General features: G+C 38.2%; 2 protein-coding genes across 2 annotated transcripts in view; one reads left to right on the top strand and one right to left on the bottom strand.

Moving 5' to 3' along the window:
* LOC117784578 (Krueppel-like factor luna) overlaps positions 1–17,465 on the bottom strand; it is a 33,887-nt gene extending 16,422 nt beyond the window's left edge. Inside the window, exons 1-3 of the mRNA XM_034622342.1 lie at positions 17,454–17,465; positions 17,140–17,175; positions 13,929–13,986 (exon numbers count right to left, since the gene is read on the bottom strand). Coding sequence (XP_034478233.1) covers positions 13,929–13,986; positions 17,140–17,175; positions 17,454–17,465 — 106 coding nt within the window. The remainder of the gene's footprint in view (positions 1–13,928; positions 13,987–17,139; positions 17,176–17,453) is intronic.
* Positions 17,466–22,032: 4,567 nt separating this feature from the next.
* LOC117784095 (protein twist) lies at positions 22,033–25,356 on the top strand. The gene is made up of 3 exons (XM_034621709.1): positions 22,033–23,046; positions 24,074–24,487; positions 24,842–25,356. The coding sequence occupies exons 1-3, from the start codon at positions 22,085–22,087 to the stop codon at positions 25,092–25,094; spliced, it is 1,629 nt and encodes a 542-aa protein (XP_034477600.1). The 5' UTR covers positions 22,033–22,084; the 3' UTR covers positions 25,095–25,356.
* Positions 25,357–26,233: the final 877 nt, after the last annotated feature.

The raw sequence follows: 26,233 nt of genomic DNA, 5'->3' as shown, positions 1-26,233 counted from the left end.
AAAGTTATGAAACATCATAGTTTTTAAAAAAATGTCAAGGGAATGTATGGAAAATTGGATGATAGATGGCTTAGGATCGAAAAAATATCAAATTTTCTAGATGATAAAAATTTTAATGCAGAATCAAATTAGAGGCCAAATTATGATCAAAATGATATTCCGCTCGAAAATCGGTTTATTTTTGACGAAGTTATGAGAGATCAAAATTATTGAAAAAATGTCAAGGGGTAGGTATGGAAAATTGGATGACAGATGACTTAGGATCGAAAAAATATCAAATTTTCTAGATGAACAAAATTTAAATGCAGAATCATTTTAGAGGCCTAATTATGATTAAAATGACATTCCGCTTGAAAATCGGTTAAGTTTTGACAAAGTTATGAAAGTTTGAAGCTGGTCAAACTTTTGACTTAGTCACATTACAAGTCAAAATTTGTTTCGCCACTAAAACATATTGACACCTGCTATCGATATCTCCTTCTCCAACATTTTGCACAACTTTATTTCAAGTATTTTGGATACTATAAGGACATAAAACAGTTGCTATAAAACTAGCCAAAGTTGTTCGAATTCCAATTCATCAATAGCTTAATATGGAAAATACAATTGCATTGCATAGTTTTTTTTTTTTATTTGGCTCGATCATTTCGATAAATTCCCCAGCACATTATTTACAAGCACATCACATTCAAATCGTTAGCCAAAATGCGCTCAATTTTTGTTTTATTTTTTTTTTTATTTTTTTTAGGTTCGTTTTTTATTTTCCAATAATTTGCGCACAAATATTTTCACGAACGTGGGAAAAGCTCAACTGTCTCGTGGCTTGTAGTGTCCATGTTGTAATGTTTCCCCAGTGCTCAGTCTTGCCTTGTCGCACTGTCTCCTTGTCCCCTTGTCTGCCTCAGCAAAGCAGATCAGCTGCAATTCATGTCAAGCTAAAAATTCAACAGAATTCGAGCGCCAGTTGTCGGTGTTGCAGTTGCAGTTGCAGTTGCAGACGCAGCTCAGTCAACCAATTATTTTTATCGATTTTGTTGCAGCCACAAAGACGCAGCCGGCTTTGACTTTTCATAATCAAATGTGTTGCGGCTGCTGCTGCTGCAACTTGGGTGAGTGGCATCACCAACGCAACCGCTTGGCTGGACATGTGGCAGGCGCAAATGTGCGACTTGTATCGAATAATATTCGTATTCGTATTCGCATTCGTTGTCAATGATTGAATGCATGCATGAGTGCATGAATGACTGCCAACTGGTGTGTGAGTGTTGAAAATCCTTTCAATAAATAGCCAAAGACAAGTAGCCGTTAAAACGCATTCAGCCTGACTGCCAGACAGTCAGCTAACCTGGCCAACAGTCTGCTTGTCTATCAGTCTCTCTGTCTCACTGTCTGTCTGTCTGTCTGTCTGTCTGTCTGTTGTTGTTGTTAGCTGTTCACTCAGTTAGCTGTTGGGTTTGATTCATGATGCTGCTGGTTGGCAACTTCGTCTCCCAGTTGGCACCGTGTGGCATGTTTCGTTTGTTGCGTTTTTGATCGCAATTTGACAATGCGAACAACAACAACAACAGACAAACAAACAAACAGACAGACAGACGCACACAGTCCGACTAAAAGACTGCCGGACAGACGTTAAAATGTACATGCGCCCGCTTGTCATTTAACATTTTTATGATTTTTAACATGCAAACACTGGCAAAAGGCTTCAGTCTTCAGTCTTCACTCTACAGGCTTCAGTCTTCAGTCTTTAGTCTTCGGTCTTTAGTCTTTAGACCGCGAGCACTTCTATTGAGCGGAAAACTGCTGTTGGGCTGTGTTTGGCTTTTACGGCTTAATTAAAATGGCCAACAAATGAAATGGTTTAAAAGCAGCCACAGGAAGTGCTTAAATCTAAATGGAAATAACTTCACTTTAACACTCAAGGAAAATGTTTTCTCTTAATTTGAGTAATCTGGCATTGATAGGCACAGCTGGCAGTCTCGGCTTTTAAATGTGTTCCATTTCCATATGTTCCATTTTATACGAAAAATATTAGTTATAAAGCGTTTTGTGTTCTTTATTCCTAAAATAATTTAACAAATAATTGGAGCCACATAAAATATATTCATAGTTGTTATCAATCAAAAATTTATTACAACAATAATAACAAGTAGAAGTATAACAATTTTCAGAAATCGTAAAAAAAAACTATTGGGACAATTTATCGCAGTTAAATGTATTTAATAAAGTGCTTTTGTAAATAGTGCAATGTGTTTCTATTCCAAATGTTCCTTTCCACCTATGCAGAATAAGTTTGAAAGGCGTTTCGTTTCCTTCGTTTCTAACCTAATTCTGCAAATAATTGCTGCTTTCAATTGAATCACATTAAATATATCCCTAATTTTGATCAATCTAAAAATGATTGAGTATAGAAAACTGGGCACATAATAATAACTAAAGCAATGAGAACTGTCTGTCTGTCTGATGATGCTGCATTCGACTCAATCTCAGTTCCGATGATAAACAATAACAACAACTACAACAAAAGGGGGCAACAACGGCGACAGCAGCAACAACAAAAATAGAACGTGAGAAATATTATTCGATGAAGCGCCAAAGTAAACGCTTCAAATGTTGTTAGTTTTTTCTTCATCTTCTTCTTGATTTTCAGTTGTCGTTGCTGCTGATGTTGTTGTAGTTGCTGCTGTTGTTGTTGTTGCTGTTGTTGTTGCTATTGTTGTTAGCAGCCCATTTTGCGCCTGGTACACGCTACTCGTTTGTGGCAGCGAAAAACCTTTTGAAGGTTGATTGTGAAAGTCACGATTAACGGAGGAGTCACAATCGAAATCGGAGAAGGCGTCGCGTCTTTACTTTTATTTCTTTACTTCTATCACCTCTCCACCCCTGTCATCTTTTATTCTCATATAGCTTTTTGTCTTCTTTAGTTTATTCGCTGTGATATATTCAGAATCATTACGTATCATTCAAAAATTGTGATTTAAATTTGTCGGTTTAGCTCAAAAGGTGACAAATTTGTTGCATGCAACACATGTGCGATTATCCAAGTCGCTGTTTTAAAGCGTCGATTGGCTCATTGCGTATTATTAAAACGACGAATCGTTTGAAATGCACCGACTACAGTGGGAGAGAGTGAGAAGAGAGCGAGGGAGAGAGACACAGAGAGAGAGAGAGAGAGGGAGAGGAAGAGACAAGATGTAGGTGAACACACCTTGCTGCCACCTTCCATCATTTGGCATTGCGAAATTGTCGTCAGTTTGTTGACACACCCGACAGACACAAGATGCGAACTGTGAGTTGTGATCTGTGAGCTGGAGACGTTGTTGGGGGCACAGCTTTAACGCTTTTATTATTATTTCTTTTAAATCACTTGGAGGCAGCTTCTGGCTCACCGACTCACTCACTGACTGCCTGTCTAACTGTCTGCCTCGCCGGCTAGCTTGCCACATTCTACACCTCCGCATTGCTTGCTCCCACACATGTTCGACGTTCTTGCCGCACATATCGGTTACAAAAACGCAGATCCACACCCCAAAACCAACGAAAAAAAAAAACAAAATACCAAAAACAAAACGAAACTTCCGTAAGCAGTCGACAGTTTAATGACTTTGATGACGCAGCGTGTGCTTTCAATTTACGACTAAAGGCAACTGCAACTGCAACAACTGCAACAACTGACACAACTGATGCTGAGTTGTTTCTTTGGCTCTTGCTGCGTTTTGTGGGCGTTACTTAAAGCTGCCTCTTGTTTTGGGTGCCCATCGGGTTCCAGTTGACATTTGATGAGTTTGGGTGTAACAAATGATGTGATACCAAATGCAAAAATACAACAGCTTAAATCAAGCAATTAAATTCTGAAACTTGTTTCATTTTAGAAAATTACCTACGTTAATTCAAAAATCAATTACACGTGAATTTTAACAATAAATGAGAGAGATTGAAATCAAAAAGTAATTAAGAGTAAACTTCTTTAATAAGAACGCTCTGGAAGAGAGTATCCTACGATTTTTCTTTAGGCATATCTATTATTTTGTTTATGTAATTGTGACTTAAAATCAAATTATTATGTTTATTTTTTATTTTAATTATAGTATCTAAAATTCCTTATAAGTTAATGCAAGTACAAAGAATAAATGCAAGTAATTTAAATCGACTAAATTTTTATTTGTATATGATTTATTTATTCATTATTCATTTATAATTTTATTTAAGGTTATGCACATTTATTTAAATTTAAAAAATATAATCATAAATTTACATTGATTTAACAAATAACTCAAATTACCATTAGCCCAATTCTTAGCTCGATTCGTCTTGATTACTCTGAGCACGATTCTTTTGAGACTGTCACATGCATGTATTTTAGTTTTTTAAGTTCTTTACGAATTGACAACTGCCACTGGTTGAGGAAATCAACATTACTCATACGCCATGTAAGCGCTGTGCAATTGATTTACATGTTCTTATTGATGGCTTAGATGCGATTGTCGTGTACTTGCCGAGTTCTCTGTTATGCATTTTCATTTCAGCTGCTCAAAATATTTGGCAAGCATTGTTTTTTTTTTTTTGGTCAAACATGTGCCGCGAAAATGAGCCAATTAAAGAAATGCAAACAGCAACAAGAACCATAACAACCTTGCGACCAAGGCAGCAAAGAAACAAAACAAAAACACTATATATAAAAAATAATAAAATTGGCACACACTGCTGTTGTTGTTGTTGTTGTTTTGCTGCTGTGGTCAGAAGTAAAACCAATCAAGTGGCGCACAGTGTCACTATTACCACCTGACAATTACACAAATCTTGCTTTATGCCTCAACGAAATGAAACAACAACACAGGCATAAACTGAAATACAAATACAAATACAAATACAAAACAAACAAACGGCCAAGCGACGACTTCCTAACAACGCCGCTCGCCGGCTATCGCTTGACTGCGATCAAAGTGCTTGGACTTGGACCCAAACCAGGCTACAAACTGAGGCTAAGACCTGGCCAGGCAGAGCACCACCAACAGCAGCGGCGGCTTATCTTAAGAGCCGACCAGCAGCAGCAGCACCACCACAAACAACAACAACAACAGCAGCTAAACTCTTTTGTATGCGAGGCACATGATGGCTGGTGCTGCACCACCGCACCACCGCACCACTTGGCACTGCCTGCCTGCCTGCCTAGCTGCCTGCCTTAAACTGATCGCTAACAATCAATTTATTGATTGAGGTCTCAGGTGTAATCGATAAGAATGTTTTTTGCAGCTTTACTTTTGACTTAGTGCTCCAGTTTTTCTATTTTTTTTTCTATTTTGCTGCCGATGCTAACATATGACATGGCTACATGACATTATCCGATTCGCATTTGTTTATCTATTGCATCGGCCCGAGTCAGGCCCAAGTCAAAGTCTCAGTCTCTAAGTAGTTGCAAATGTTGGCCAAGTCTGAGATGGACATGTGCAACATAAGGCAATTGTAAATCCCATTAGATGAATTAATATGTACTCGTACACTTACTTAGCCAAGTTTTGAGCATTAAGTATCATATTGATTACTAAGAAAAAACAGCAACTAATTTATTCCAATTAGGCGCATAATTTTCAACACAAAATAGACTAGGTAAAAAATTGGAATTTGTTGTAAACATTTATTTATTACATAATTGAGATGAAACAAAATTTAAAAAAATTCTCCGTCGAGGAAGGAAATTAATTTGTAAAACTCTACCCTGCTTTTCACAAATATATATTTTTTTGTGCTGCTAATATGTGTCTTAAACTTGATTGCAACTTTTACTTATCTATTTGCTATCCGATCATTTAAAAATTTAATTTTTATATCTATTAACTTGTAATAAAAGCTTAGATTTATTCAGTAAATTAAGATCTTTAAGTGGCACATAAACATAATGGGAAAGTTTAATTATAATTAGAAAAAAATAGAGGAAAAAATGTGTTTCGTCGTTTGTGGCCGCAAAACAATTCAAAAAATTTGGTTTCGTTAGTTTAATAGCCAAAAAGGTTCAAATTCGTTGCCTAGAGTTATTATTCTTTTGGAGCTGTCTTTATTATTCCAATTTAAATATGTGATCTGCCAATGCAAAAACCATATTTAAAATTCTCTGCAATAATTTAATCATCCTACAAAACAGAAGCTTTCTTATCACTAGCATAAGATATTCTCGCGCTCTAAGACAGAGTATCTAGATCAGAGTATCTTGTCATCCCTAGGTTAATTAGCCACTTGGGTCACTGATTAGCTGTTGCTAAATAAATATAACAAAAACCAAAACAAAAACGAGTGCACTATGCAGAAGGAACGTGGCCAACAACGTGGGCGTACACTAGCGTTTTGGCCAATATTTTTTTATTTTATTTTTTTTTGTATTGACTTGCTACAGATTTGGTTAACAGTTAACAAGCTTATCGCTCTCTATACGGCAAACAAAAGGTGACGCGACTGCAGCTGATTTTGTTTTTTTTTTTTTTTGTATGTTGTTTTTGTATAGCAACAAAACAATTTAGTATAGTTTGTTGCTGTTTTCTTTTTGGCCATGCAGATAATTAAGGCAAGACGTTGCCAGCCAGCTGCGGCTGCCAATTTCGGACTGGCCAGGAATCACAGTGCGGTTCACCCACTAGCCTGGCCAGACTCCGACTCTGACTCCGACTTGGAGTCAGAGTCAGAAAGTTAGACTTGGGCAGCATCCACTAGCGGTTAGCGGTTAGCGGTTAGCGGCTTTTGTTGTTGTCTTGTTAGCCGACAGATAATGATCTGAGCGTGGATCGGGCAATTTAATGGTTACTATTAATAACGTGATACGAAATTGGCGTTAATTTGTAGAAACACAGCCGCAAAAATCCCGCTGACTAATTTGAGGCAAAACTAAAAGTGTAGCACTCTTATTGTTGTTGTTGGCCACCAAAAAAGGATGTGAATGTGTGGTGTTTGTTGTGTGCTGTTGGTTGAGCGGGCGGAATGGAAGTGGGGGGGGGGAAGTCTTAGCTCCACAACGAAGTCATGAGTCAAATTTTTCTGTTTACACGAAGGCTCCATTTAGGAGCATGTGCGCGGGTGCTGTCTGGGCACGAATTGGAGGCGGATGCAACAGCAATAACAACAATAACAACAGCAACATTTCGACCAAGAATTCTTTCACAGCTACGAACAAGCCAACAGCAGTCTCTGTCCTGTGGTTCGTGGCTATTGTTGGTCTTTTTTATATAAGGCCAGCCAGTTGCCAGTTGCCAGTTGGAAAGGTCTTTGCAAAGCAGTGCAGACACCACAGTGTCCATCTGTCCCACTGTCCCACTGTCCAACTGTCCCACTGTCCATCTGTCCGTTGCGGCAGTCTGCCAGCCTCGCAGCTCGAAGTGCTCTGCACACATGTTGCATGCCCCCAAAACAATGCAAATTGCTAATATGCAGCGCGTTTTTGGTCTCCTTTTTTTTTTTTTTGCTATTATTATTTTAGCTTGGAGACAAATTTTTGGGTTTTTGTCGGCGGCACTTATGACCAATAAATATGCAGCTACAATTTTGTTGCATGTGGCATTGTCTGAAGTCTCGGCTACGCTTGCGAAATTAGCTGCCAGCTAATGAGCTACACGAGCAGCGACTAAAAGCGTTGACTTCAATCCAGTTGCCGTTGCAGATGCAGATACAATTGCAGATGCAGATGCGATCGATTCATATCCAGTTCGATAAACAGTTTTTAGTTAGTTTTGAGGAGCAGCCGTCGTCGATGTCGTGGCATATGATTCGTGTGGGCTGTGGAGTCTCCTCGATTTGACTTGGTACTCGGTACTCAGTACTTGGTACTGGTATCGATCGTCAGCTGAGATCGTCGTCGTTAACATGTTATTGCACAGCACTTTTGTCAGCTTTCGAATTGTTTGCTCACGAAAGCGTGGATCTACTTACTCCTCCTCCTTCTCCTTCTTCTCCTCCTCCTCCTGAGCACTCCCTCTCCGCCACTAACGCTGCGTCTGCGGCGTGGCTCTGGTATATATATATATATATATACATATACAAGTACATATATATGTTATGTTTTTCGCATGCTCCTTTTTGGCTTTTTTTTGCTATTGCTGGGAAGATGCGCACACACATCGAACAAACACTGTGCAGCAGGTTTTAGCACAGTTGCCACATGGGCGTTGATTTATAGCCAACAGCAGCATGGGGCACGAGTGGGGCTGGTGGGGCACTTGTTAGGCGTTAACTGAACGCCAAAAGCAACGCATGTCTGCGATCAGTCTCAGGTTACAATAGCCTAAAAGCCTAAATAGATTTAGGTACTGCAACTGAGGCTTCACTGATATATTGTATAATACATTATGATCTCACCAGCAGTTCAACTAAAGTTTACGACATTCCATAGCTAAATAGTCGTATATCTTGTCAGATCGTTTAGGAAAACAAGAAATAAAGAGAGCCATCAATAAATTCACTACATAGATTGTTCAAATCTAAGGATAATGGAATTATTTTAAAAATTATACCACAATATTTCAAATTATAATGTTACAATAATATAAATTATAATGTTACACTATTATAAGTTAAATAAATGTAATGCAAATTGAAATCCGAATATTTAATATTTTTTCAAACATAAAACCATAAATTATTAAGCTAGTTGGTTCATGTCTAAAGACAATTGAATTGCTTTATAAGTTTTATTCACAGCATTTTAAAGTGCAATTCCAAATATTTTTTTTCAAATTTGACCCACTACCATGCGATCATCTTCTAATTCTCCTATCTTTAAAACTTATTTGTAAATCAGAAGATAAGAACGGTACTACACTAGTTCCAGCTGCAGCATTGAAAAACTTTATGTTTTTCCTGAGCACATACTTAAATTGATTAGTTATCTACCTAATCACATTAATTTGGTTTTCAATTACACAGCTTCCAACCAATTTAAACACTAAAAATCTTAATAGGATTTGAAAATTAGTTAAATTGATGGAACCGTATGCAATCAAATTGGCTGAGAAATCGTCTAGAGATGCAGCCAAAGACATTCAAATCATCCTCACCCATCCACAGGTAAGAAACTGATTCCCCACCCAATACCCAAAGATATTTGCACACTCCCCGCCCTGTGCATTCCGTAGCCGCACCCTGTGTTGTCCAGTGTAATTTTTGGTTCGTGTGGCATATGCTGCTATAACATTTTGTTGCTGCTGTTGTTATTGTTGTTGCTGGTGTGTCAGTTGCACGATTGCCAGAGAGACAACGTGTCTCCAGTGTCATCAGCATCTCCATTTTTTTCCCTCTGTGTTTTTTTTCGGGTGACTGTTGCCACCGTCGCGTCGCGTCCGTCCGTCTGTCCGTCGGTTTGCAGTTGGAGTTGGAGTTGCAGTCGAAGTTGCAGTTGGAGGCGACGCTGCCCGTTGTTATAGTGCAGAAAAATTACTATGACAACGCTGGAAACAAGTAAACCACAGTTTACATTCACTCAATTTGGTGCGACAGCAGGAGGAATGGAGGAGGAATGGAGGACAGGGACTGCAGTGTGGCAATGGCAGAATCGTGGCGTGGTGGTGGCACGCTCATCTTCAATTTTTCTACGACGTCTCTTTGGGCTTTGGGTCGGGCTCACACTCGTGTTTCCCCCCCAGACTAGGCTGTTACCACAAATCGGCATAGGAAGCGAGAGATGAGAGATGGGTGGGGAGGGGATGGGGATGGGGTGGGATGGGTACCTGGCACTGTTGCCGATCTGCGCAGCAAGATGAGTGGTTGGCAAAAATGTTTGAATGCGATCACGAACTTGACCTTTCACATAACCTCAAAAAGGCAGTCACTCAGTCAACTGGAGTCCAAGTCAACTGCGAAGGAGCCGCGACAAGCTGAGCTACATACGCGCCATGTTAAACAGCCCCCCCCCCCTCCCCCCGCACACCCTCCCTTCCAAACGGAATGAAACGGAACGGAACTTGAACCTGTATGCAATGTTGCAGTGTATCTGGTTGGGTGTCAGCTTCAACATCAGCTTCAACATCAGCATCAACTTCAGCTCGAGCATAATTAAAAAACAATCGTCTTGGCCATTTCCCGCTCGCATTGTGCGGGCCAAGAAAAAATGCATTTGGCGAGTCAAGGAGCGGCTCTGACTCCGACTCCGACTCTGGCTTTGGATCTGCCTGCAGTTATGAGATGGCAAACAGCGATGTGGACTCTCTATCTCTATCGGTTCAGATGCCAAACAAAATCAGCAGCAACCTGGATCGATGAAGTGCAGCAACGGTAACACTGAGAAACAACAGCAAAAACTTGCATATCATTCAATGGATGACTGTAGAGAGGTGCCCCATGTTGCCAGTTTACCAGCTCGCCTGTTTGCCTGTTGCCTCGTCTTAAGGTCGTTCGCTTTGGCAACGACCCGCGTGTCGCCGCATCTACTTAACCTGAAAGCCTATGCCCCTAAGTGCCGTACCAGCCAGAAGAGGACTACAGACAGAGCCTGAGTCTCAGTCTCAGTCTCAGACTCAAACTAAGACTAAGACTGTGGGTAAGGCACCATCACCATCACCACCGTCACCAGTTCCTCCTTCTTCTTACTTCTACCTCGCCCTGATGCTCCTACTAAACTCCTACTCCTCCTCTCTGCCGGCTAGTTCAACAGCTTTATTTATGGGCTGTTTGGGTAGCTTAAATAAATCAAGTTGTAGTTGTTTCGTTTTAGCTGCAACGCTTCCCAGCCTGCAATTAGACTTGGTGGGAATTCGCACTCAGCTTGTGGGTTATACCACAGATCGCCTTTTTGTGCCACATCTTGTCAATACCCTGTAAGCCAAAAATGCATCTAAGTAGGATTAAAGTCCTGAAATTAATATAAATGCATATATTTTTAATAACATGCACATATATCTATTATATCTGAAGATCTTCCCGAAGTTTTATTCCCAAAAAGAATCTAAACCACTTTCTTTGATATAAATTATTTCAATAATCAAATCGATCGCTATTAAAACAGTAAGAATATATTTCTGTAGAATTTTTAATGTTAAAAAATTTTTAATTCATTTCTTTTTTCATATTTTATGTTAAATAATTTCTTTGTCGACTGCTTTATTTATAACTAAATATACAAATTAATAAACAAGTCAAATTAAGATTGTGTTATATAATTATTTTTACTATTACTGTCTACAGGGTATTTTGTGGCTCAGCAATTGACTTGCTGGTATTTTTTTGCTTTCATTCAGTTCATTCGCGGTTTGAGGCAAAATCGGCTATCAGCTTTCGGGGCTATCGTGGCTGCTGCCTAATTGCATAATTATTTAAAAGCTATAATTTATGTAGCCAAATAGTCAAGTGTATATTTTTATATATTATACATTCATCTATCGATATGTATATGGATGACCGTTAAACTTGAAAATTAAGCCAGGGGTCGCCCATTATGTGCCGTTTGTTTTACAAATTTTAACGCTATTTAACACATTTGCCACAGATCCGCAGACAAGTCGACAACTCAGCACAGGTAGCACGCCATAAAATAGATAAACCATTAACAGGCGAACCGAACGAACAAGCGAACCAATGAGCGAACGAATGAGCGAACGAACTAAGCTTAAATGAATGAATGAACCTTTCTATGCGCTTCTCACAAGCATACCGTATTGACAAAATTAATGATGCCCCCACTAATATCATGCCTAATTGATTAATATGCGCAACTGCGACTGAGTCGAGTCTTCACTCCATCGACTTGGTCTAATGAACGCAACGCGTTTTGGCTCTTAGCTGTTAATCTTACTGTACAGCCATTTAAGGCAACCCAAAGCTCTGCTTCTTAATTAAATTATGTGTACCGCTGGGCGCCCTACGGCCACTTACAACCACAACCACAACAGCAGCAGCAGCCCAACAACATTATAACTATCAATGTATCTATAGATACAATATATATCTATGTATCTATGTATCTATTGTGGCTAAAGATGCCTTAGTCGCTGATGATGTCGCTGCTGATGAGTTGGATTGAGTTGAGTTGAGTTGAGTTGAGTTGAGTTGAGGTCCGGGACAACAGTTTGGGGCGTTGCTGTTAACTTCACACACAAAGAGAAAGGCTGCCAGAAAGGTCAAATGGTCAACAGCTGGTGGTCGGTCAAGTGGTAAAAACCAACAAGAACCAACAGCAACAACAACAACAGCAACGACATACGCTCTCTATGGGCTTGTTAGTTGCGCTAGATTTTACCCCCCTTTGGCCCAACTCTTTCTGGCCAGGGTTCAGTTTAGTTTTTCTCATTTTTTTTTTTTTTTTTTTTTTTTTTTGAGTTCTGTCTCAGTGGGTAACCAACAGCTGTGGCTCACTGTCGTTTTGCGATGCGTTAGAAATGGAGCTGCGCTTACGAAGAAACAGCGTGAATCGACTTTTATGAGCCAACAAGTGATTTCACGTTGATTACGGTCAATGCCTAACTTGCAACATGTTGCATGTTGCTCAGGAACTCACATTAAATCCAAATGGAATAATTATACGCTCGAATTTCATTAAGTAAATGAGCTGCATGTAATACTTAAACGTTAACTACATTTCTTTTATGCCAAACGCATTCCAAATTTCACTTTCGCCACAATTTTCAACTACATTGAAAATGAAAATCCTTTAAAAACCACTCGACTAAACAATATTTAAATCAACATTAATATTTTTATAGCAACGTTAATATTTTTATAGCAAACATTGACATTGAGCTATTTTCCTTTAAAGCGAATGATTTTTCGAACCAACCGAAACAATTTAACTAAAATTAAATTTTATTTTATTTGATTTTTTTATTAAAAATCAGAATACTTATTTTCAATTCCAATATTTCGTTTATCATGTTGAGTAAATTCTGTCTTCAAGCTATATTCTTTTTTAAATTAAATATTCCTTATCAAGTTGATTTTTCATTTTAACATGTTTCAATCTATTTAAAATTTTTCTACAAATAAAATTAAAATTAAATGCATATTATTTTGTATGTCCTAATTTCACTTTCGCTACTAAATTGTAAGTAAAAATCCTTTGAAAGCCACTCGACTATGCAATATTTAAATGAAAACATTTCATTTATTTATTTTAAAAGCAGACCTTGACAATGAGTTATTGCCATTAAAAAGCGAATCATTAGACGAACCACCCGGAACAATCTAACTCAAGCTCGATTGTATGAAAGTGAAACCGGAACCTGATTCTGCGGGATGAGTTGTGGGCAAAACAAGAACGATTGAGCGTTATATAATGCAAATAAAAAAGGTAATTGAATTTCATTAATGCATGCATAAAATTAATAAATAATTCAATTTATTTATCGATCATTCTTAATACAACTATTTGATATTTCAAGAGACATTTTACAATATCGTTAGTTCCATTTTCAGTCAAATTATAAGGTGAAGCAGAACGACTTAAAAGATAATGTAGAACATATTCCGCTTTAATAATGATAACGGTATAATATCTATTATTAAAGCATTAACTAAGTTTTTTACTTCTTTAGTTTTAAAAGGTATTTAAAGCTGCTTTCAAACTTTCAACTTTCCTTAAAGTGTGTTCCATTTATGCTCGATAATTTTAAGTGAAAAAGTTGCGCTTATCGATTAGGAATTTTTCTTGCTAGCCACCCACAAAAAATGTTAAGCTTTAGACCGATCCACTCGTATGGTAGCTGTCATTTGGTATAATTAAAACAAATTTCCACCGTTTAGTTTAAGAGTCGAAATGCAAATTGGTTACATTTTGGTTGACCCGCTTTAAAGAGTCGAACGTTTGGGAACTTGATTAATTACTCGGAACCATAAGCGTTGCCTTATGCTAATAATGTGACTCTCTCGACGGACCAAGAAAACGGTAAGTGTTGGTAACAAAATAACTCCCAGACAGGGCTTAAATGTTATACTACATATATATATATATATAATTAGCAACTTACCGCGCGGCGAGCGTAAACTCAAATCAACTGGTTCAACTTGAACCGGAGGGCCCTCTGCCTGTAAAGAAGAAGAAAGAGAGAGAGAGAGAGAGAGAGAGGGTGAGTAAGATCATCAATAAGATCATCAGCTTCATCATCATTATCAATGGAGCTTATTAGGTATGCAAGTAAACAATAAGGCCATAAGCTATAGATACGGCTAATCAAGTTTGACAAAATGCTGCGAGAACTATTCAGCGGAGGGGGGAGTTGAGTGTGTGTGTGTGTGTGTACATACACACATATTTGTGATATGTGTGTGTGTATTTATCTTATATCTATAAAGCTGCGTGTTTGGTAGCTGTTTGGACTTATTGAATTCAACTGCGTGGAACAACCGCAAATGACTTCCGTCGTTGGGGGACGGACGGAGAGGCATCTGCCCCATATGAAAACCGCAATTGTTGCGCATTATGCGCTTACGAAATCTTGACCAATAAACTAACGGCAATAAAACGAAACGAGCAAACCAAACCAATGAAAAAAAAAAAATTGTTATAAAAATAATATACAAAAAAAAAAAATAATATAAAGCTATAATAAAACGCCACAAAGACTACAAAAAGTGGCTAAAAACAGTTATCGGCTGCCCGCAGCGCCATAAAACGGATAAATTTTAATTTAGCACTGCATATGCATTGGCAGAGGCAGCGGCAGAGACGTTGTAACTGGAGGTGCGAAAGCGCCAACACTTCGAGGTTCGCGGCAATCGCAAGACTTTGACTTTTGGCCAAACGGATGCAGCATGCTGCTGCTGCAACAAGCTGCCAACAACAACGAGAACAACGAGCGGCAGCAACAACAACAACAAACAGTGCCCAGTGGGCAACAACGACAATTGTCAAGCTTGTAGCGCAAATTATGAAAAAATGTCAGCGTCGAGTGGGCGATTTACAAGCTGGCCAACTTCTAGATGCTGAGATTTGTACACTTAGCCGGCCACGCGATGTGGCATACCACGTAGATAGCATTCAACAAATGGGTATGATAAGCGCGATGCACAATTTAGATAACAACTAAATTATTAGTCATACGAATTATCACACGAGCGCCGTTCCAGATCGTGTTTTCCATTTAAAATAGAATGAATTTCAATTCACTCGTTTCTGTTTATTTATGTGTCATTTCAATTCCGTTTGTTAATATGACATAAGAGCTATCAAATGTTATTTTTAAACTTAATATTAATTAAGTGTTCTATTTATATAAGCTTATATTAAATTTGCAGATGTTTTTCCTACTAATCGAAAATTAAAGTCTTCTATTTTCTCTAGGTTCAGTATTTTATTGTTCTCGCTTTTCCAAACTAATTTTATATTCTTAATTGACAATTAATTCTGTTTATCTAATGCTCACTCTATATTTTCCATAGAATCTATATAATAAATTTCTATTTGTATGTGAAAATGATGTATATTAAAATGATTTTCATTGTTTCAATTTATACTTATTATAAGTAATCAATGCTAAGAATATATTCTACAAATCTGTATAATAAATCTGATTTATGTATTTTTAAAATTATCTAATTTTCGATGCTTTAATCTGTATCCATCATAATTAATCAAAGTTAATAACTTGAAAATGATACTCTTTCAGTTCAAACAGATTTTTTGTATTTAAAAGTTTTCTCTACTTATATGATCTTCCATTTTAAGATGATTCAATTCTGCACATGTTTCACATCTCAAAGTTCTAGTCGTGTTCTATTCTCAGTTGTTCCCGCAGTCGGACTACGTCACAGATCTGTATAATAAATTGTATACTATTTGCATTTGTTCATAGCAACAGCGGCAGCTACTGTTGTTCATTTTTATCAGTTGTAATTAAATGCGGCTCACCTTTAATGGTTATCAAAACTAATTACAAGGTATAGCTGTAGTCGAGCCCCCCGACAATGGATTGTCGTTATTCTTGCTGTGGTTGTTGTTGTTGTTGGTTTGTTGCGGCTGCTGCATTTATTTCTACAACAAGAGCAAACAAATGCTCATTGCCTTTGAAAAACAACATTAGATTAGATAGTTTGTCTTCGATTGTGTCCGTGGACAGTCTGAGATCTGTTGGAGCAATGCATGACTTTTGGCTGTTTATCGTTTATCGTTTATCTTATGGATTGCATTGACAACAACTTCATTGGGGTATCGATCGATAGACACGAGATGCATTGCAATTGATATGCGACCCTAGCAACTGTCCAGCCATTTTATCTAATTGCCTCTGTTAACTGGGCTGATTTATTGTCAGCGATCTCGATCTCGATGTATCTAAGAGTCTACCCATTCTCCACTCTCCGTTCTACACTCTTCACTATTCGTCTTGCCCTTCTTTATTATATTGTTATTGGCGTTGGCAATCGCTGCGCTAATTTGTGTGAGACGTGCTGAAATTTCTCATAGGCGCCGATCGAGAGGAGTTGACCATTAGTTGGCTCCAATCATTGCAGACTCCTGACTTGATGGCCAGTTTTATGGATTGTTTTCCGGCTGGTATGTGAGCTGGCAAATGATATTTGCTGCTGGAATTTTTCGGGCAGCAGCAAAAAAACATTAAAAAAAAAGTATAGAAAAACTAAGTTGATGTGCGGCTTTTTTGCTTTGAGTCTCGTAATTTGTGGCGATTGATGAGTTTTATAAGGCGACCAATTGCAGAACTGGGAATTGTTGCTCGATGTCACTTATGTTATGACTCTGGTAATGCCAACAGACGAACTATATCAATTACTCAACCGCCTTTAAGTGAAAAATCTAACAAATAGTCTGTCTACAAGCATATTTTTTTTTTTTGGTGAGAAAGAAAGAAAGCTAATGTATAATTAGTTTGCTGTAGAGCTAATTATTTTGAATTCCAAGAATTGATAACTCCAAACTTATTAACATTGACATAGGATATATTTTGATATGATAATTTGTTAAATATGCAGTTTATAAATGTAATTTTATCTATTTAAAAATGTTTTCTCATTAGAGTTGGAAAATAGTAAATTGAATTTTTGTCAAAATCGAAATAGATGTAAGTCCGATTTCCATGCGAATTGCATAGATTATTTCTGTTTTAATTCAGAAATTAAAGATAATTTAGTTGCCAAAATTATTGGGCTTATTAATTAAAATTTTATTGTTAATTTAAGGTCTATTTTAAAGTTATGTATAATAATGTTGTTATAGAAACTCACCTCCTTTGCTGACAGAGGGTCGGATCCCAGTCCATTCTGCAAACAAAAAGAAAAGGTGTGAGAAAAACTCAATGCCTAATTATACACAGTTGAATTTTCTACGAGTACGAAGGTGTTAGCCATGTCTGAGTTTAAGTAAATAAACTTGGACTGTGAAGCAGGAGAAAAGGCAACTGAGAATGAGAATTTGGTATAGGGACAATGGAGAACAGAGGAAAGGGCAGGAAACACAGAATGAGAAACTGAGAACTGAGAACGGGGGCACATGGCATATGGCGTTGGCGTTTTGGCTTAGTGATTCGAGTGGTGCTTACCATGAAAACCATTAAATTGTAAAACGTCTTACAAAATAATAATTGCCCGGCAACGTTCTGGCCACGTTACGGAACTGTGCGACGGGTGCAACAACTGCGATGACGATGACGGTAACGACAACGACAACGACAACGACGACGACGACGACGATGGTGCTTGAAATAATCGCTGCAACTATTGTAGTTAGTCTCTATTGTCGCAGCAGCTGTTACCGTTTGCTTTTGCTGCATGCTATCCGCCAAATCAATGACAACCAACACACACACACACACAGAGACACTGAGAGACACAAACACACACAACACTGACGCGAGTGCAACGCACCAAGCGGGCGGTAGCTGAAATTGCAATTCGTTCGGTTCCTCTTTAGGGGCGCTCTTTTTTTTTTTATTTTGTTTTTATTTTTTAAGGTGCTTTAGCGGCGGCTGGCAAATGTGCGGCAGCGCAGCCAACGCGGGGGCAGCGACGTCGCCAGCCGCATTGTGCAAAAGTTTGCGCAGACGAAGCGAAAAGCTTCGCGGTGCGTGACGCGTTGCAGTTCGAGAAGTAGCTGAGTAAGGGTAGAGGGTGACAGAGTGAGAGAGGGACAGGGAGAGAAAGAGAGAGAAGAGAAGGCGAGAGAGTTACTCAGTTAGTTGGCCATAGGCAAATATTATTTAACGAGGCGGCAAGCCATGACCGAATTGTGTGTGTGTGTGTGTTCCAATGTTTCGACTATAGTATTCCAACGCACTTGTTGCCTGCCTGACTGCCAATTGAGTTGGGCGTCAAACGCATAAATTCATAAATACATCCGCTGGGTCACTTATTAGCACTTATTGCAGCCAGCTTCCTGGGCGGGGGTGTTACACTTTTTCTTGCATATCCGCTCAATTGCCGGACACACGCAGCCGCGGGCGCAACAAACAGCAATCAACGCACACACACGCACACATATAAATATACACACACACACGACGATGCACACTTAATTCGATCAACAACTGTTGCTGCTGTGTATTGCTGTCGCTGTTGTTACTGCTGCTGTTATTGCTGTTGTTATTGCTGTTGTTATTTGCTGCTGGGGCGTTGTAATCACGCTCGGTTGTAGTTGTAATCAAAAAGGCTAGGCACATGTTACGCCCCACGGGCTGCCGCGTGTTTCAATTTATTGACACTCGACTGTTTGTATGTATGTTTGTACATATGTGCAAATTACAGCACATCCGTCATTTTAATTTCACTTAAAACGCCATTTAAATCAAACACACGCACGCACGCACGCGCAAAACGCAACCAACGAAAGCAACAACAAACTAATGCCGGCTGCAAAACGTAAACAGACTGGCGAGATACGAAATACGAAATGCGGCACACGAAACACGCGCAACGGAACGAATGAAACTGAAACACAGGCAACGCAAGCTTACGTTTATATCGGTCGCATAGCAAACAAACTTGCATTCAAAGCAACGCAAAGGAATCGAATCGAAGACAAAACGAAAGAGCGAAAGAACGAACGGCAAAACAAACGAACGAACGACAAAACGAAGCGCGACACACGACCGACAAGCGCCACGTTCGCTGCTGGAATGAAACTAAACTGTGTGCAAACATGTTGCGCGCTGTTGGAGCAGCTTTAGCTTTAACTGTAGCTTTGACTGTGTGTGTTTGTGTGCAAGTGTTAATGTGTGTTTGTGTGTGTTTGTGTGCGCCAGTTTGTTTGTTTTGTTAAGGTGGAGCTAGGCTAAATGACAAGTTGGCGCGCATATTATTGGGTAGCCAACTGTTTACATTGTCTCACACATACATGCATACAAACGGCGCTGTTCGTTTGTGTGCGAGTGTATTTGTGCTTGTGTGTGTGTGTGTGCTGTTAATTAACATGCATTCGCCACACACAGACGCGTGACAAGTTTGGCGTAGGTGTTGGCGCCAGCGTTTCTCATTGGCTGACGGCTCTCGCCCAAAGGCAATTAATATAACAGCATATAAATATGAAGCTTTTTGTATGTGTTAGTGTGTGTGTGTGTGTGACAGCTTTTTATTTTTGTATTTCTTCAGATGGTTACACGTCCATCATCAGACTTGTTATGTGTTGAGCTTAATCTCTAACTGCATCTGCATTGCCACGCAAAAGTGACAGACAGACAGACAGACGTATAGGCAAAAGCACATGAGCAAAACCTGAGACAAAAAGGCTTTTCGACCGGCAGCTGTGGGAGTTTTTTATGCTCCCACTCTCGCTGTCTCTCTCTCGCTCGCTTATTCCTTTGCTTGCACCGTACCGTTAGACGTCGCTGATCCACTTTTCCACGCGCTTTGACAACCATTTTTGGTAACAATAAATCGTGATACATCATCAAAAGTCAATTCAAATATGTAGACAACGCTGTTTTTGTTTACGTTTTGTTTTGTTTTTGATTCGTTTTTTTTTTGTATTTGTTTTTGCTTTTGTTGACATGCCGCATTGCGAGACACAAAAAAATATTTTAATTTTAATTGATTGTCGAGCGAGATTTACGTGCACCAAAAGTTTCTTCTCACGCTCTTGCACACACACACACACACACACGCTCACACAAAAGCTGTTGCTCTTAGATGACAGGATTAGGATTGGAATTGTCAAAATGGAAAGCTGTTGCACGCAAAAAAATTATACTATCACTAAGAGATCCCATTTCTTATACATACACTCGCGTATTGTCTTTGGCGTTACGTTATTTTTGTTGTTGTCCGAATACAAATCAACATAAACGCAATTGAAATCAATATACTACGTGACTTAAGCGTAGCCAATGCGTATTTTCAACAAATCAGACAATGCAAAAAACAATACAACAGCAAAAAAAAATCAATGGTAGCGAATGACGTACTATAAATCAATTTAAATAAAATGCAGCATACTCTTAAGCAAAATATTTCATTGTTTTGCCATAATAATGTATATTCATAGAACATAGCTTAGCAAAGACAACAACCTTTTGGTTGTCTGTTACCTTTTGATTTTCACAGCTTAAAAGTAGGCAACAAATCATTTGAAACTTAAAATAATTAAAAACCAAATTTCAAAATGTAACTTTGAAATAAATTATGCAACAATTTAAAAAATTCTGGCAAAAAAAATTTAAAAATCCGAAAATGGGTTCAAAAATTAAGAATACCCATTTTCAGAAATGTACTTATTTTTTTAAGTACAAAAAATCAAACCAGATCGGAAAAGCATTGCATATTTTTACAGGTTTACAGCTAAAACCGCTATTATAGAAAATGTTAAACTTAAAACAATTATAAAATAATAATAACAATTTAAACTTTAATATATTATTAACTTTTTTAATTTAACTGTTTTAATTAAAGTTATTTGCTTGGAGTTACCAGCGTGCAGGTAAAGAAGGCAAACCCAAAAAAAAACCCTAGTTGTGGGTTTTCTACTGCGCCCTCCAGGTTCGGGTTAGGTAAGCCTGAAAATGGTAATTCGGCGTCCTTAACGCTGTGTTTTCCAGCGGAAGTTCGCGCGCCGCATTAATCGGGTATTTTTGCTGGCAGGCAGGCGGATAATTATATCCGGAAATTTGACTTTTCGCTCGTATTTTTGGATTTTTGTGTTTTTCTAGATGAGGTTTATGGGATTGAATGCCTATATACATTCTTGTGTGCCTGTGTGTGTGTGGGAATTTACCAATTACGCATAATGAAACCTTTTTGTGGAGTTTCCTTATTTGGATATTTAATATAGGACCGAGGATTTCAGATCTACGATCTAAAATTTTAATGTGAAAATTTTAATAAAGATTAAATTAAATCTTGCAATTACAAACTAATATACATATTAGTTTGAAATATAAATATAAATAAAATTCTATATTTTAAATGAAAACTTTCTTTATTTAAAGCTTTTAATAAATGTTTGGAAATAAAACTTAAAATATATTTTCAGTCATATTGTATAATCGTTTTTAAATTTTATAATTAAATTGATTATTTATTGATTTTTAATTAAATTTTGTTTTATTTTAGGCATAATTTATCTTTTTGTCGACTGATTTTAGTTGACGTTAATAAATATAAACTAAAATAGAAAATCAGATATTATCTTTATGTGATTTGCTATCATTTCTGATAATTTGTTTTTCAGTTGTCTCTAATTCTACGTAGAACTGGCGAATATAAATATAAAAAAAAATAACCCAAGTGCTGAAAATCCAGCGGGCAAGTCGCTCTTCCTCTTACACTGTGACAAAACCCAGAGCGAACAAATTTTGCAGCCGCCACACAGTGAAAAATCCAAGAGCGAATTGCAGGCGAAAGCGAATTGATGCCTGACGTCATACCTGCGCTGAGTTCGCCATAGGCCCGAAGCGGCAAAACGAACACAAGCGACAGTTGCGTGCGCCAGAGCGAGACAACTAGTGAGCGCAGCAGCGAAGAGCGAGCAGCGAATGGGGAACGAGCACAGAGCACACTGTGCAAAACATCGATCTGAAGCAATGGCCGGCAGGATCGTGCGTCAGTTGCGTTTCGTCATTGCCGCTGCGAGCACATCACAAAAACACACACGGCAATCGAAGTACGTTTGAAAAGATCGCGGGCCGTGAGTCAGTCAGCTATATACGATATATATAGAAAACATAACTATAAGTATAATTATATGCAAGTGTGCAACCCAAAGCAACGAAATCCCGTCAAAATTGCCTATCAAACGATGAGCGCGCGCTCCGTGTCGCCAAAGGTGCTGCTGGACATAAGCTATAAGCCGACGTTGCCAAACATTATGGAGCTGCAGCACAATGTCATCAAGCTCATACAGGTGGAGCAGCAGGCCTACTACACAGGCCTGCAGCAAACGCATCAGCAACACCAGCACCAACAACAGCAGCAGCAACAACAGCAGCAGCAGCAACAGCAACAGCAATATGTTGTTGCACCATTGCCCTCATTGGCGCCAAATGCCGCTGATTATGCGGCCTATGGCATTACTGAGCTGGAGGATACGGATTACAATATACCCAGCAACGAGGTGCTCAGCACCAGCAGCAATCACAGCGCTCAAAGCAGCCTGGAGCTGAACAACAATCAGAATAACTTTGAGCAACAGCAGCAGCAACAGCAGCAACAACAGACGACGGCTGCCACAGGAGTTGTTGCAGTTGCAGTTGCAGCTGCTGCACAAACTCCACATGGTTATATGCTCAATGAGCATGGCAAGCGGGCGCGCAGCAGCAGCGACTATGATTGTCAAACGGATGCATTGTCCATGCAACCAGAACACAAGAAGTTGCTGCAACAGCAGCAGCAGCAGCAGCAACAACAACAACAACAGCTGTATGTGGACTATTTGCCCACCACTGTGGATGAGGTTGCCGCTGCCCAAACACAGTCGCAATCCCAGACACAGACGACAACTCAGAGCTCCTGCATCTCTCCACATTCTCACTCCCACTCGCATTTTGACTTTGCCCACGACGATGATATGCAGGATCACAAGCCGCATATTTTCAAATACGGCGTCTATCCTCAAACAATCATTCAACAACAGCAACAGCAGCAGCAACAACAACAACAACAGCATCAGCAGCAACAGTTACACTTTCAGAGCAGTTACAGACCAGGGTAAGTTAATCAATATAATATTTATAATCCTTATTAACGTAGACTTGTAAAATCTCAAAATTATTCAGTACTAAAAGTCAACTTTAAATAGACAGAGTTACTAAACTCTAATCATAAGATAACTTTTGGTATTCATTTGAAATCAACTCAATTTTATAGATAATATTAAAGTATTAAATTTCAATTAAAATTAGATCCAATCATATTTTGAAGACATACAGAATAAATAGCTGCATTATTACTGCATAGTAACTTTGCTATAAGTCCTTATAATCTTTAACTTTCTGCCACAAAGAGTCTACTTTGAAGAATGTAAAACGATAATCTGAAAATCTGCAAATCTGTTCTAATCTTAAAGACAAAATTGTCATTAGTAGCATCAGAAAAGCTCAATGCTCGATTATTAAGATTAAAATATATTTCAATATAAAAAACGTGCATCGGACTTTAGAATAATATGTTAATAGTTTGAAGTTTAAGCATCAGCAAATCTAAAAGATTGAGATATTTTATTGAAATTAATCTAAAAAATTTAGACAATAAATTTGCATTTATTTTGATTGACCAAACTTATAAAGCTGCGTTATCAAAAGCAACATATATGTTATATCATCAGTGGCCATAAATTAAGAAGCTAGATCGTATAAAAACAAATAAAAAATTGTTTTGATTTGCATATAAAAAAAAAAAACGGTTTTGATCCGCACAAGCTAAACAATAATAAAAATCTGAATTCTGTTTAAAAAAAAGATATTTAAAAAGAAATTTAAAACATATAATAGATACGATTTTAAACTGAATCATTTTTCAAATTGTTGGGAAAAGTCTTTTTAATGCCAAGACAAATTATATTTGATTTTGCGTACATAATAAAATCGAAATATATTATAAATAAGATTAAAACTGATTCGGTTTCAAAAACTCTAGAAAAAGAGAATTTTTAATGAAATTTTGCAACATATATATAAACTTAAAACATAGAACATTAATAATAAGTGTATATATATTTTTCTCTCTTCGTTTCCAGTCAAAGCTATGATTCCTATGAGCCAGCGAATAGTCTGAATGGCAGTGCCTACTCGAGTTCCGATCGGGATGACATGGAATATGCCCGGCAAACAGCACTCAGCTCAATGGCTGGCTATGCGAAGGAGGACGAACTGGAGGGCATGTCACCAGCCTGTTTGGGCGATGATGGCAGCTTGCTGGACGCTGTCGATGCAGCGGGCAAAGCTTTTCGCAAGCCGCGACGTCGACTGAAACGGAAGCCGAGCAAAACTGAGGAAACGGATGAGTTCAGCAATCAGCGCGTCATGGCCAATGTGCGAGAGAGACAGCGCACCCAAAGCCTCAACGATGCGTTCAAGTCGCTGCAACAGATTATTCCCACACTGCCAAGTGATAAGCTGAGCAAAATTCAAACCCTCAAGCTGGCCACAAGGTGAGTTTTCAATATAAAACTCAAGAATTAATCATTTTTGTTTTATTTATTTTATTTTACTTATGATTACTTTTGAGCAACAAAAAAAAACTTAGAAATAATCATTTTTTTTGAGCAATAAATTAATTTGATCAAAGATATAAATCTCAAGAAATACTCAATATTCTATGATATTTATTTTTTTTTTTTGCTCAAAAATAATGACTATGTTGAAATTGCGTAGATTACACTTTAAAAAAAAAAATTGGTTTATTTCACGCTCTTTAAAAAAAAAAATAAACTATTATTTATTGTCCCTGATTCCTTACAGTGATTTATCTTCCTTTACTCACTCCTTGCTCTTTCTTTTTGCAGATACATTGACTTTCTCTGCCGTATGCTAAGCTCCAGCGACATATCGCTGCTGAAAGCACTGGAGGCACAATCCTCGCCAGTATCGCCGGGCTATGGCAATGCCAGCACTTTGCTTAGTGCCGCCAATGGAGCCGATGCTGATCTCAAGTGTCTGCGCAAGGCAAATGGAGCACCGATCATACCGCCCGAGAAGCTCAGCTATTTATTTGGTGTCTGGCGCATGGAAGGAGATGCCCAACATCAGAAGGCATAGGACGACAGTTGGAAATCGTGTTGAGGTCGGAGTCGAGTTGAAGTAGAAGTAGAAGTATCGATTGCCATTGGGGCTTCCAGTTACTGAACAAATAATACACACAGCGTGAATAATTCCAATGCAAGTGCCAAAGCAGCACTTGCAGATCTTTCCATATCTTATAGATGATTAAGTTAAAACTATTATTTAAACAAAGATTTAAAAAAAAAAATGAACAGAAAACCGAAAACAAATATCAATTATTTTTAGATTTAATTTTATGTCTAGCGCTAACTAAATTAAATTGTATAAATTAAACGAAAAGAAGAAGAAAAAAAAAACTTTCGCCATTTTGTTTGCTTCGTTGCGGTTGTCGTTGTTGCTGTGGTGGTGTTGTTGCTGTTGTCGTTTTTGTTCCCATTCCCCCATTAAATTAGGCGCGAAAATGTTGTCGTTGTCTTCGTTCGGTGGGGTCCAACTTTATATGCCATATATAAGTAGATAAATTCACATATATACATATATGGGATCGACAAAGAAGGCGACATACTTAGAGCGTAACGTCATGCTGCAGACGGATAGACAGACAGACAGACAGACAGACAGTATGTATCTCAAAGATACACAAATGTATCTGTTGCGCTCTCGTTTGTTCATGGGAAGCGCAACAACTGAAAAATGGCAACCCGAGTCGAAGATAAAAAGAAGAGAACTGGGGAGTGTACAGAGATGGGAACTCACATCCACATCCGGTGATTTATGTGCATTTGTTCAATTCTCTTTCTATATATTTTTCTTGTTTTTTTCTCTCTCTCTCTCTCTCTGTTTGCTGTTTGGAGTTTGCCACATAAAAACTGTTTACAATGTATTCACAAAAAGTATTTATGTCGCCCAAAAATGCGTATTTAAAATGCTCATAATTAGCTCAGTCAGTTGATTTAGTCTCTGAAGCGCTTCAAAGGCGCAACAAATATCATTTTTAGTTGCTTGACTTAATTGCTTTTTAAATGACAGCTGGCATGAGCATTTTGAGTTGCATACAAAGTACGATTCCTTTGCCATATATGCTTAGACATTTGCTTATACACATGTATATATATATATATATATGTATATATATATATATAGATATATTGCCAGCCTGTTGACAGGTTGTTGCA

This window comes from Drosophila innubila (genome assembly GCF_004354385.1).
Source record: "Drosophila innubila isolate TH190305 chromosome 2R unlocalized genomic scaffold, UK_Dinn_1.0 1_C_2R, whole genome shotgun sequence".
NCBI classification, from domain to species: domain Eukaryota; kingdom Metazoa; phylum Arthropoda; class Insecta; order Diptera; family Drosophilidae; genus Drosophila; species Drosophila innubila.
The sequence above is the reverse complement of the archived record's forward strand: the minus strand, read 5'-3'. Positions and strand labels throughout refer to the sequence as shown.

Bases quoted from the DNA above. Each gene is read 5' to 3' on its own strand.
- LOC117784095 (XM_034621709.1), top strand. From the start codon at position 22,085: ATGCAAGTGTGCAACCCAAAGCAACGAAATCCCGTCAAAATTGCCTAT. The intron at 23,047-24,073 runs GTAAGTTAATCA...CTTCGTTTCCAG, and splicing joins CAGAGCAGTTACAGACCAGG to TCAAAGCTATGATTCCTATG. The intron at 24,488-24,841 runs GTGAGTTTTCAA...TTCTTTTTGCAG, and splicing joins ACCCTCAAGCTGGCCACAAG to ATACATTGACTTTCTCTGCC.